Raw genomic sequence first — 14,142 nt, 5'->3', positions numbered from 1 at the left:
AGGAGGGAGTTTGTAATGGCCTCAGTATACCTTCCTTACGAGGACAGTGATCCTCTTCCTCCTCCTCCTCCTCCTCAGGAGGTGGGGAGACTGACGGAAGCCTGTTGTCCACAACAGGGCAACCAATTATCGGTTGGATGCAATGCTAATGCCCACAACTTAGCGTGGAGCAGCACTGACACCAACAGTAGAGGTGAGTACCTTCTAGAATTATTTCTAGCTAATAACTGAGATCCTCAATAGGGGCAAGGAACCTACATTTAGTAAGAGGTAACTGACATAACCTTTGGATATGTCATCCTGATCAGACCACATGAATATTAAGTTCAATGTTGAAATGGACATTAGATAGACTATGTCCTATAGGAATCCCAGTAAAATGGACATTCAACACAAACCAAAAGAAACTTTACCAGACAATAGATAACACACACATTACAATAGACAATCCACCAAACATAACAGACATGGAACACTTTTGGAGCAACATATGGTCAAACCTGGTACAACATAACAGACATGCAAGGTGGATACAAGCAGAAACGGACACATACAAGATGATACCACAAATGCCTGAAGTGATAATTTCGCAACATGAAGTCACCCGAGCAATTAATTCTACGCACAATTGGAAAGCCCCTGGAAATGATAAAATAGCAAATTTCTGGCTAAAGAAGTTCACCTCAACACATTCACATTTAACTAAATTATTTAAGTTACATTGCAGACCCATACACATTCCCTGATACACTTACACATGGAATAACTTATCTGAAACCTCAAGATCAAGCAGACACAGCAAACCCAGCTAAATATCGCCCCATAACATGCCTACCAACAATATACAAAATATTAACTTCAGTCATTACACAGAAATTAACTACACATACAACACAGAACAAAATTATAAATGAAGAACAAAAAGGCTGCTGCAAAGGAGCACGAGGATGTACAGAGCAACTGATAATAGATACAGAGGTGACATATCAAGCTAAAACTAAACAAAGGTCGCTGCACTACGCATTCATTGATTACCAAAAAGCTTTTGATAGTGTACCCCACTCATGGTTACTACAAATATTGGAAAACCACACTTAATATCCAAACAAATTCAAATAATATCACATCACAGCCAATACAGATTAAGCGTGGAATATACCAAGGAGACTCATTAAGTCCTTTCTGGTTCTGTCTTGCTCTGAACCCACTATCCAACATGCTAAATAATACAAATTATGGATATAATATTACTGGAACACACCCACACAAAATCACACATTTGCTATACATGGATGATCTAAAACTACTGGCAGCAACAAATCAACAACTTAACCAATTACTAAAGATAACAGAAGTATTCAGCAATGATATAAATATGGCTTTTGGAACAGACAAATGTAAGAAAAATAGCATAGTCAAGGGAAAACACACTAAACAAGAAGATTACATATTGGATAACCACAGCGGCTCCATCGAAGCGATGGAAAAACAGATGCCGATAAATATCTAGGATACAGACAAAAAATAGGAATAGATAATATAAATATTAAAGAAGAACTACAAGAAAAATATAGACAAAGGCTAACAAAAATACTGAAAACAGAATTGACAGCAAGAAACAAGACAAAAGCTATAAATACTTATGCTATACCAATATTGACCTACTCATTTGGAGTAGTGAAATGGAGTAACACAGACCTAGAAGCACTCAATACACTTACACGATCACAATTCCACAAATATACAATACATCACATACATTCAGCAACAGAAAGATTCACATTAAGCAGAGAGGAAGGAGGAAGGGGATTTATCGACATAAAAAACCTACATTATGGACAGGTAGACAATTTAAGAAAATACTTTCTAGAACGAGCAGAAACCAGCAAAATACACAAAGCAATCACCCATATAAATACATCGGCTACACCTTTGCAATTTCATAACCACTTCTACAACCCTTTAGATCACATAACATCAACAGATACAAAGAAAGTAAATTGGAAAAAGAAAACACTACATGGCAAGCACCCGTATCATCTAACACAGCCACACATTGATCAAGACGCATCCAACACATGGCTAAGAAAAGGCAATATATACAGTGAGACGGAAGGATTCATGTTGCAATACAGGATCAAACAATAAACACCAGATTTTACAGCAAGCATATTATTAAAGATCCCAATACCACAACAGATAAATGCAGACTTTGCAAACAACAAATAGAAAAAGTAGATCACATCACAAGCGTATGTACAATACTAGCAAATACAGAATACCCCAGAAGACACGACAATGTAGCAAAAATAATACATCAACAACTTGCCATACAACATAAACTAATAATACAACACTAATAATACAACACGTTCCCACATGCACCACAAAATTTACTGGAAAATGATGAATACAAATTATCCTGGAACAGAACCATTTTACCAGATAAATCAACACCACATAACAACCCTGACATCATACTCACCAATAAAAAGAAGAAATTAACACCACTAATCGAAATATCCATACCCAATACAACAAATATACAGAAGAAAACAGGAGAAAAAATTGAAAAATACATCCAACTGGCTGAGGAAGTCAAGGACATGTGGCATCAGGATAAGGTTGGCATTATACCAATTATACTATCAACTACAGGAGTCATGCCACACAATATCCACCAGTACATCAACGCAATACAGCTACATCCAAACGTATATATACAACTACAGAAATCTGTAATTATTGATACATGTTCAATTACCCGAAAGTTCCTAAATGCAATGTAACATATACCGTACAGTTAAAAGGAAGTCATGCTTGATCAAGGTCCGCGTCACTTTCCATTTTTAACCAGACCTAAGGTCTGAGAAAGGAAAGAATATAATAATAATAATAATAATAATAATCTCTCTGAAGTAGAGATAGCTGGCTCATCATAAAATATACTATCAGTTTTATTTGTAATAAACAGCTCACTTCCACTTACATTAGTCACAAACCTGACACATACCAATAAATAAGTTAACCATATGATGAAAAGGAGAGATTGGTAGTCACCGTAAGACATGCTGAGTTACAGACAGGAACAATGAAGTCTTTTTGTTGTGCCTGTCAGCAGCTCCATGTGTTATATTCACGGTGAATAGCAATCTATCCTTTTCATAATAGGCTGATATTCCTACCTGGAAATTAAAACGTCAGATACAGATACATAGTAAGGCTCAGAAAAACAGATCATCATGCTGGCTACACAAAATCATGGTACTGGCATTTTCTTGAAATAAGAGAGAGAAAAATTGCATTGAGGCACATCACAACAGATCAGAAACTACGAAGTTGAGAAACAATTTCCTAACAAAATTTTATATCACATGAGATACAAGTTATAAGCATTTCCTTACCTGCAGGTACTGGCTTGCTGAGCAATGAAGACGGCCCTGTTCCAAGAATTGATGTTCCTTGCAGCGTCACAGACCCACCAGACTTGGCAGATGCAGTTTTTGACTTTGGTGCCTGTTGACCAAAAATGTCAAACTGTTTACAACCCTTAAATGATTAAAATACAGTAAACATTTGACAGAATAAATTCTTAAGTTTTCAAATTACCATTGCTGATTTGTCCCATGAAGACATGGATACAACTGACAGCTTTGCCGACTTTGGAAGCATTTGCAATATATCCACATCAGGATCCTTGATCAAAGCAGCAATGAGAGTATGTGCCTGTCTTGTTGCTTCAGCAGAACCTCTACCATAAGAGGGAAAAAACAAATCATTAATACAAAGATCAAAATAATCCTGTTTGATGTCATCTGACAAGAAATAAGACCTCCAAAAGCAAAAGACATTGATCTTTAGATAAACGAGTGCAGGAATGCAGAATGGAATATAAACAAACATATGAAAACGGATAATAAGTTGCCAAACAGAAGAGGTGCCAAGTGCTAGACTGCAACATGTGACAGAACTCTGTTGAAAGATTTTTTGTGTGTGCGCCTGCTGCTCAACCCCTCTGAGAAATTTTACAGGCAGACAGATAACCATATTTAAAATATAAAATTCATTTTTTCATGATGTGTTTTCAGATCAAAAATTTAGGTAAAATGAAATTTGAAATAAGGAGAAAAGCTTCACACCTACTGAATAACTTCCAACACACACAAAACATTCAGTTGCGACAAGGGTGTCAAACAGGTTCTCAGAATTAAAATTTTCCAAAGAAGATTTGGAAAGCATATTTACTGTGAAAACTAAAACCAATGACAATTACCACGAGAACACCTTACACTGAAAAGTATGAATACTTAACAAGTGGTCAGTTGTTCCAAAATAAACATGTTGCCTTTGAGATCCTTTCAATACACTAGTTTCTTAAAGAGCATACCACCACTTATTAATTGTATGCCAATCAGCTTAGGTTGATACAATATACAAGAGCTCAGACTTTTGTAAACACAAACCGCAAGAGTTTCCAAAAAGAACTGGCACACAACATCAGTAGTGAAATATACTGAATCAACACACAGCTGATAAGCTACATAACTTTTCTTCATTAAATAAAAGAAATACACATTTCAACTTATAAACAAAGCTCCCAGCAAACATATGGCGTGGAACCCCACAGTTATTAATGTGTATACAAATGAAACCAAGTATAGAAAAACCACTTAAAAATGACCAATAAATTAAAAAATTTTTGCAACACGAAGATAAAATTGTCATGCATAACTTATTTTTCTTTAATCCCTGTAACTCCAGATTTTTTTATTAGTGGTTGTTGTATCTGTTACACAATGAGCACACACTAAAAATGCAGTTTCAGTCATACTATCTACTGTAGCAATCATGAAGTTACTTTCCTGTAACTAAAAAGCAGAACAAACATTTGAATAGAAGATTCTCATGCATTAGTCAACATTTACATCAACACACAGTATTTTTCTAATGTAAAAATAAAAATGCAAATAAATTCTTACTTTATTGTAATTATCCTTTCGCCTTGGCCTTTGCTCTGTTTCTCCACTTCAATGTGTGCTCCAGTAGCACCACGGATGGCATTGATGTTGCTTCCACCTCTGCCAATGACCCGACTGATAGCATTCAAGGGCACAGAAACCTTCTTGGACCTAAATGGGGAATTTAGATACCTACACCAATCATTAGCACATTCTTTTTCTTAGAGAGAGAGAGAGAGAGAGAGAGAGAGAGAGAGAGAGAGAGAGAGAGAGAGAGACTGATTTATTGCACTATGATGTGCTGCTTTTACAATAGCATATAATGTTTAACTTTTAGGTGGAAAAGCTTAGAGGTACTATTTTCTGTTGATAACAGAGATGCATACTTACTTCCGGACAACTTCCTTCCACCCTTCCTCCCGCTTGCCACTCTGTTTTGGACTTGTGGTGCTCATACCACTTTTGTTGCTGCTCAGACTTGACTCAGCATCACAGTAATGATTCCTGTATGTGACAAAAAAAAAAAAAAAATATTAACCATCACATCGGAGGATAGCGATTTGAGTAAAAATGGAATGATTACTAATCATTTCACAAAGCTGTTTAGTAAATTTTCACAACAAAGTGTAGATTTCTGTACCAATGGAAACCAAACAACGGTTAGTTAAAGAACTGAGTCAGCAAACTATGAGAACATATACTACAAATTTACTGCAACAGAACAGAAATTGAAATGCCTTGCTACGAAGTGTACAAATAATAATAGATACAAGTTATTTGTCTCTTATTAAAATATAACAAAACACTTGTTTAAGCAAAATCTATGACAAAAAAATGAAAAATAAAGTAATTATACTTTGTGGACTTACATATAAGAATTTTTCTTCCCTTTACTAGCAGGCACATATGTTTCGTTGCCAGTTGCTTCAAAATCCTCCCTCTCAGCAGGATGTGGCCTAGAAGCCTCAAATACTAGGTGACCTTTAATTTTGCGTTCACCTTGCTGGCTACTGCGTGTAGCAGATTTGGAATCTTGAGCTGTGGTTTCTTTACGATCTTTATTGTCAGTTGCAGAGCCAGAAACTGATGACAAGCTAGGCTGTTCACGAGTCTTGGTTGAACTACTAACCGATGGGCGAGAAGAGGTTGCCTCCAAGTGAGCTGATCCGGGAGGATGTAGTGCTGGCTCCTTTTCAGGAGGCTTTGCACTGCTATTATTGCTACTGCCACTTCCCCCACTTGGGGATGTCGATGTACTTGTACTAGGGCCTTTCTTCTTCTTCTTATCTTTTCGTTTGTCTTTTGATTTAACATCATTGCTGCTGCAACTTCCTTGGCTATTTGCATCAATACCACTGTCTCCCTCTTCTTTGTCTAGTACATCACCATTGCGTACTGGACTATCTGTACCAACATTGTCATCACAACATTGGGCACCCAAATCTTCTGAAAAAAGTTAATTATTTTACTTCAGATTTATTTACAATAGCACACACATTTCACATTATTAGTAATAGTTCCTTATAGGCTAAAGAGGCAATAGGAGAAAGAGGGTGAATTGGTAGCTGTACAGGTAAGTATGTAGGTAAGTCACCATTTCTGAGTGTATATGTATGTTGCAACACTGTATAACAAGCAGAGATGTAATAAAAAGTGACAACTTTCTAGTACATTCATTTCTATTCATATGAGAAACAAACCTCAATGATTTTCAATTTAAACAAGCCTTCATTATTGGCCCAGCACTAAATTAGTGAAAAAACTAAGAACAGCAGAAAATTTTCTAACCTTATGGTAAGCATGCATTCTAACACACACACACACACACACACACACACACACACACACACACCAATGGTTCATAGCTGACGACACTTTAGCACAAGAATAGCATTCATACCCACAGATGCTGACAGCTATTATCTTGGCGGTGAGGCACCTAACTGTAAAACTTTCCATTAATTTTAGAACTGTAAATAAAAATTCGCAGAGGGAGACCAAGAGATGAATACACTAAGCAGATTCAGAAGGATGTAGGTTGCAGTAGGTACTGGGAGATGAAAAAGCTTGCACAGGATAGAGTAGCGTGGAGAGCTGCATCAAACCAGTCTCAGGACTGAAGATCACAACAACAACAATAAAAATTCGCACTATATCTAATTATTCAGATGGAAATTATTTATAAATATCAGTGCTAAATTTCACAATGGGCAAGAGAGAAAGTGGGAGTTCAGATGACAATTTAACAGTAGATGGATGTTATCCGAACCTAGCCCATGTTGTGCATAAAAACTGGTAGTTGTCAATACACTTCTTGCCCTCTGCTGGTAACAATGCAGGCTACATAACGTGGGGGTCTCTGCATCATGCTACCACATAATTTGTGAATTCTCTCTACTTCACAACTGCATTTTCTACATTACCATTCTGCGATAAGTCCCAATGACCACTCTTATGAACTAACTTCATGCAACAAATGTTGGAAGTAGCCACACTGTCGCCATATGGACAATGTGGATGATAATGATACTCACTATACCACAGAAGTTACAGTGGGAAAGATTATCAGTATCTGAATTGGTAACAACTTAACGAAGCCTTGAAAAAGTTATGTTAACTTCAATTCTTTTCTCTTTTTACACTATACACACAAAAAAGTTTCCTGAAAGGCATACAAATATCCACAAGAAAATGAAATGTATGTAAGAACTCTACTTCCTAAGAACACCCACAAAATCTTTAAATGTTGGTTTCCACTCACATTCAGAATTTATCTATGAAGTCTGAAATAGGTGGACAGGGAAACACACAGTTTTGCTATCCATACCAAGGCTCCAATTATGAGTATCACAAGAAAGATTAGAAAATGTCTAGTGGACTAACTCTGGCCAAATATTAAAACACATTACAACTGATTAAACAAAGTACCTCATCTTTCATGCAAATCACTTAATTACAGGGGGCTGTAATCAGTTAAAGAAATAATCAATGATCTCATGACTTGAGTAAGATTTAAGCAAAATTGTTACAAACAGACATTTCCTAATGGTCATAGTTGCTACTGTTAAAAAGATACAGTACATGCCACTTTCAACGAAATATGAATTTTATGGCCAGACCAGAGTTTTAGTTACATGAAATTTACTCAGCTAACTAGCTGCTATATTTTTAACTGATTACTACAAAATGTAATTAAATGTCAAAGTGAATTTGTACTTTTGTACCAGTGATGAGAGGAGGTTGACAGAAGGAGGGGTAAAGGGAGGAATGTACACTGTTGATATGAAATAGATGTTGAACAGTAAGAGGAGTGGAGGTGTATTTAAATATTTTTACGATCACTATTTGAGGCCTTAGTGCCCAGAATTAGATTATAAGAAATTTTTTGTTGATATGAAATAGATGTTGAACAGTAAGAGGAGTGGAGGTGTATTTAAATATTTTTATGATCACTATATTGAGGCCTTAGTGCCCAGAATTAGATTATAAGAAATTTTTCATTTTCTTCTGGACTGACAGCTTGATGTGTACCATGGTAGACACACACACACACACACACACACACACACACACACACACACACACACACACACACACCACTAAAACTAAAATTTTATCACAACTACCTATGTGATTACAGGTAAGCCAAGTACAGTAACTCAGTGATATCACTTGCTATTTATTATGTACAGAGGAAGATCTTGGTAAAGATGATCATATATTTATATCTGAGGGAAAAGTTCTGACTGTAGCCTCAATCAAGGATCACTTCCAGAAAATCACTGAGAATGCTACTCATACTAATATGAAGATTAGGTCACTGTTTGAGAAACATGACAAACCTTGGGAGAATACTGCCACATCACTCCAAGGCAATGAAAATAGTGTTGCCTGCATCTGGATACTTCTAGTAAGGGGCTAATTATACAAATAAATTGCAGCACTGAGGAGTACACATCCTATCCCAGTGATTTTTTAATGTAGGCGTGGAGTCTTATTCACAATAAATTCTTCTGTTACTGTTTAAAGAGCTATAAACAAAGCTGAAAACGGCAACTGTGACAGAACTTATTGGTATGATGAAACACACAGTATTTCCTAATAAAATGTAGGAAGCCTCACAAATAACAGGATGATTTGATCAACAGATGTAAATGAAAGGGTTTAAGTGGAATTTCAGCAAACGTGGTACACTTATCAGAACATAAATCAGAACATAGCTTATTTTTATAACTTTGAAATAACTGAATTAATTAGATACATGTTAAACATCATATTATGCAAGCAGTTTCATTATTTTATGTACATTATGCACTTTGTTCAGTTGCCAAGACTGTAGTAACTAGACTATCAAGACTACGCAAGAATTGTGCCGGAAAGTTAGCTATTTGGTGGGTTACCGCACAATGTAGCCGTAAGCTGATTCTGTCATCGGATAAATAGCGTAACATGGGAAGTCTGCCGAGACTTCGACAGCTCAACTGAAGATGTCACACATATCTAGCTGAAACCTCAAGCTGGGAAGTAGGCTGTACTTCTGAAATACTGAGTGCCCAAAGTAGGTGAAATTTCCAAGAGCCACAAAATAGTGAAATCTTATAAAAACTTTTACCTGTGATGAATACAGGTTTTCAGAAATAACTGCAACCAGTTACCTGGTTGCTGTTATTTCTGAAAATTAGATATAGGAAATATAAACTTAACAGAGACCTTGATTAATGAGTCAGCCCGAAGTGTCTCGAGAACACACTTAACATATTTATAAATTTGTGTGTGTGTGTGTGTGTGTGTGTGTGTGTGTGTGTGTGTGTGTGTGTGTGTGTGTGTGTGTGTGAGAGAGAGAGAGAGAGAGAGAGAGAGAGAGAGAGAGAGAGCAGGGACAAGGGATGCACAACATGGCTCCTTTGGGCTAGAAGAGAAACCTCTTCCAAAATCAGAGGCCAAATAGCGATCAAGAGATGAGACTATCACCAAAAGTATGGGTAAATCCTCCCAGTGTCCCCTCCCACAGTACATAAATGTCTTTTTTCCAAAGTTTATGAGAAGCGCTTTTTACTGTTTTGGGAAACTGATGGCTAGACACTGATTTGCATATCCTATATGTACAAAGAATATTGAGGAGAGCCAGTCCATAAGGTTCCCTCGTCAGTTTCAGCCTTCTTAAAAATTCTCTACATCCTCTAAGAGCCCTGATGAAACTAAGCAACCAAAACTGACAGTATAATGTGTGATCTAGCAAAGACCCTTTGTTTTGTGGATCATAAGATTCTACTTGGGAAATAAAAATGTAGATATATTTATGGAGATTTACCTTCATTTTAAGGATGAAGAGGATCACACTGACCAACCACACCACAGAGCTTAAACGTAGCTCAGAATGGGAAAACATAACATGTGGACTCCCACAAGATTTGATCAACTTGTGTTGATGGCCTTGAAAATGACCCTTAAATGACTAAACAGGATTATTTGGAAACTGTGTTTGTGGCCAACACAAGCACACAAATTAAAAGTCATAAATTTACCTGTACAACCCACACAATAAGACAGCTAAACAGATATACACTGAGGTGACGAAAGTCACGGGATACCTCCTCATATCATGTTGGACCTCCTTTTGCCCAGTGTAGTGCAGCAACTTGACATGGTGCAGACTCAACAACTCGATGAAAGGCCCCTGCAGAAATACAGAGCCATGCTGCCTGTATAGCCATCCATAACCGCAAAAATGTTGCCAATGGAGGAGTCTATACACAAACTAACCTATTTATTATGACAAATATATAATGGGATTCATGATGAGTGATCTGGGTATCCAAATCATTCACATGAACTGTCCAGTATGTTCTCCAAACCAATCATGAACAATTGCAAGCCGGTGAAATGGTGCTTTATCATTCATAAAAATTCCATCATCGTTTAGGAACATGAAGCCCATGAATGGTGGCAAATAGTCTCCAAGTACTTGGGCATAACCATTTCCAGTTGATGATCAGTTCATTCCATATAAACACAGCGCACACTATTATGGAGCTACCACCAACTTGCACAGGGACTTCTTGACAACGTGGGTCCATGGTTTCATGGGGTCTGTGCCACACTACAACCCTACCTTCAGCTCCTACCAACTGAAATCTGAACTCATTTGACCATTTCACAGTTTTCCAGTCACCTAGGGTCCAACCGAATTGGTCTTGAGCCCAGGAGAGGCACTGCAGGAGATGTGCTGTTAGCACAGGCACTTGTGTTGGTCATCTGCTGCCACAGGTCAGTAATGCAAAATTTCATCGCATTGTCCCACAGGATACATTCGTCATACTTTCGGCATTGATTTTTGCAGTTATTCCACGCATTGTTGCTTGTCCGTCAGAACTGACAACTCTATGCAAACACCACTGCTCTTTGTCGTTAAGTGAAGGCCATCGGCCATTGCATTGTTGGTGGTGAGAGGTAATGCCAGAAATTCTCGACACACACTTGACAAAATAGAGCTTGGAATATTGAATTCCCTAGAGATTTCCAAAATGGAATGTCCCTGTGTCTAACTCCAACTACCATTCCACATTAAATGTCTTAATTCCCATCATCAAGCTGGAAACCTTTTCACATGAATCACTTGCACACAAATGACAGCTTTGCCAATGCACTGCACTTTTGGTAAACAAATAATCAATTTATGCAGTTTCAAACGCAAAAAAATAGGTTGTTAGTACAAGAAATCTAAATTAACTGGCACATTGCTACATATATAAGGTGAGCCAAATACCACTAGAGAGAGGAAGAGAGGAAGGGGGCGGGGGGGCGGGGGGGGGGGGGGGGGGGAGAATACGCTGACAGATGTGTTACCAAATTATCACTTCAATAAGTAATGGCTGCAGAATATTGGCAAGAATTATTTGCAAAAGAATGGAAAAACTGGAAGAAGCTGACCACAGGGAGATCAATTTGGATCCTGGAGATAACCAAGAACAACCGAGGCAATACTGAACTACAATTTATCCTAGATGATAGGTTAAAGAAAGGCAAACCTACATTTATAGCTTCTATAGACTTCGAGAACCTTTTGACAATGTTGTCTAGAATACACTCTTTGAAATTTTGAGGGCATTAGCGATGAAATGAAATGCCAGGCGGCTAGACTTCCCGTTGGGTAGGCAAGCCGCCAGGTGCAAGTCATTTTAGTTGACACCGCTTCAGCGACTTGCATGTCAATGAGGATGATATGATGATGAAGACAACACAACACCCAGTCCCCGAACAGAGAAAATCTCCGACCCAGCTGGGAATCGGACCCTGACACCTTGCATGGCATTCTGCCATGCTCACCACTCAACTGGCGAGGTGGGCAGTGGTAGGGATAAAATAGAAGAAGCCCAAGGTCATTTAGAACTTGTACTGAAACCAGACTGCAATTATAATAGTCTAAGGACATGACAGGGAAACCTAGTTTAGAAGGCAGAGAGACAGTGTTGTAGCCTATCCCCGATGTTTTCAATCTGCACATCAAGCAGTAAAGGAAACCATAGAAAAAAATTGGAGGAGCCACTGAAGTTCAGGGAGAAGAAATAAAATTGTAATTCTATCATGACTGCGAAGAACTTCAAGGAGCATCTGAACAGAATGGATGGTGTTCTGAAAAAGAGATTGAAAATCAACAAAAGTAGAACAAGACTAATGGAATATAGTTGAGTTAAATCATACAATGCTGAGGGAATTAGATTAGGAAATGAAGTAGTAGATGAAGTAAGTGTTCAGAAAGTCTTCTCCGAATTTTTATGTACTTCATGACATAGGTCACATGGTCTGTCGTAAACACCGGCATGAAATCTAACCATGCAGAGAACACACATTCTCTTTGTTGTTTCTATTACAAAACTACTGTCAAAAGCTGAGACTAAAAACAATGGTTTCATGTCTTACATCACAAGATGTAAAATTACCACCCCAATACCTTGCATGTTTCAAGAGATAATTTTAATTTCAAGTGCATTTTATATTACAAGTTAAATGTAATTCTTGTTTATGAAATGCTGCATTGTTCTAGAAACTCTACTACTACACAAATAAGTGGAAATTTACAATTACTTCTCATTTCACAGATACTGTAAAGTGTAATCTTCTTCATATTTACCAATAAATGGAAAAATCCACAATGGAATAGTGACAATATTATGAAAAAGATAGTTGCTACTCACCATATAGTGGAGACGCCGAGTTGCAGAAAGGCACAATAAAAGGACTGCCAAAGCTTTCGGCCAAAGTGTCCACACACAAACACAAATCACACACTCATGATCACAGTTTGTGGCTGCCAAGGCCAGACTACAAGCAGCACATGATGGGAGAAGCAAAATGGGTGGTGGGGTGGGGAGGGGGGATACTGTGTGTGTGTGTGTGTGTGTGTGTGTGTGTGTGTGTGTGTGTGTGTGTGTGTGTGTGTGTAGTAGTAGTAGTAGTAGTAGTAGTAGTAGTAGTAGTAGGGGGGAGAGGGGGGGAGAGGGGGGGAGAGGGGCGAGAGGGGGGGAGAGGGGGGGAGAGGGGCGAGAGGGGCGAGAGGGGCGAGAGGGGCGAGAGGGGCGAGAGGGGCGAGAGGGGCGAGAGGGGCGAGAGGGGCGAGAGGGGCGAGAGGGGCGAGAGGGGGGAGGGGGGGAGAGGGGGGGAGAGGGGGGGAGAGGGGGGGAGAGGGGGGGAGAGGGGGGGAGAGGGGGGGAGAGGGGGGAGAGGGGGGGAGAGGGGGGAGAGGGGGGAGAGGGGGGGAGAGGGGGGAGAGGGGGGGAGAGACGGGGGAGAGACGGGGGAGAGACGGGGGAGAGACGGGGGAGAGACGGGGGAGAGACGGGGGAGAGAGGGGGGAGAGAGGGGGGAGAGAGGGGGGAGAGACGGGGGAGAGACGGGGGAGAGACGGGGGGAGAGGGGGGAGAGGGGGGAGAGGGGGGAGAGGGGGGAGAGGGGGGAGAGGGGGGAGAGGGGGGAGAGGGGGGAGAGGGGGGAGAGGGGGGAGAGGGGGGAGAGGGGGGAGAGGGGGGAGAGGGGGGAGAGGGGGGAGAGGGGGGAGAGGGGGGAGAGGGGGGAGAGGGGGGAGAGGGGGGAGAGGGGGGAGAGGGGGGAGAGGGGGGAGAGGGGGGAGAGGGGGGAGAGGGGGGAGAGGGGGGAGAGGGGGGAGAGGGGGGAGAGGGGGGAGAGG

The 14,142-nt window shown here is 39.6% G+C and overlaps 1 protein-coding gene across 1 annotated transcript in view; it reads right to left on the bottom strand.

Annotated features, from left to right (window-relative positions):
- The window catches only part of LOC126483780 (ankyrin repeat domain-containing protein 17), a 263,557-nt gene that overhangs the window by 45,207 nt on the left and 204,208 nt on the right, over window positions 1-14,142 (bottom strand). The window contains exons 32-36 of the mRNA XM_050106941.1: window positions 5,828-6,404; window positions 5,349-5,462; window positions 4,980-5,129; window positions 3,610-3,751; window positions 3,405-3,516 (exon numbers count right to left, since the gene is read on the bottom strand). Coding sequence (XP_049962898.1) covers window positions 3,405-3,516; window positions 3,610-3,751; window positions 4,980-5,129; window positions 5,349-5,462; window positions 5,828-6,404 — 1,095 coding nt within the window. The remainder of the gene's footprint in view (window positions 1-3,404; window positions 3,517-3,609; window positions 3,752-4,979; window positions 5,130-5,348; window positions 5,463-5,827; window positions 6,405-14,142) is intronic.

The sequence above is a fragment of the Schistocerca serialis genome, chromosome 1 (genome assembly GCF_023864345.2).
Source record: "Schistocerca serialis cubense isolate TAMUIC-IGC-003099 chromosome 1, iqSchSeri2.2, whole genome shotgun sequence".
In the NCBI taxonomy this organism is placed as follows: domain Eukaryota; kingdom Metazoa; phylum Arthropoda; class Insecta; order Orthoptera; family Acrididae; genus Schistocerca; species Schistocerca serialis.
This window is presented reverse-complemented; position numbering and strand designations above follow the sequence as displayed.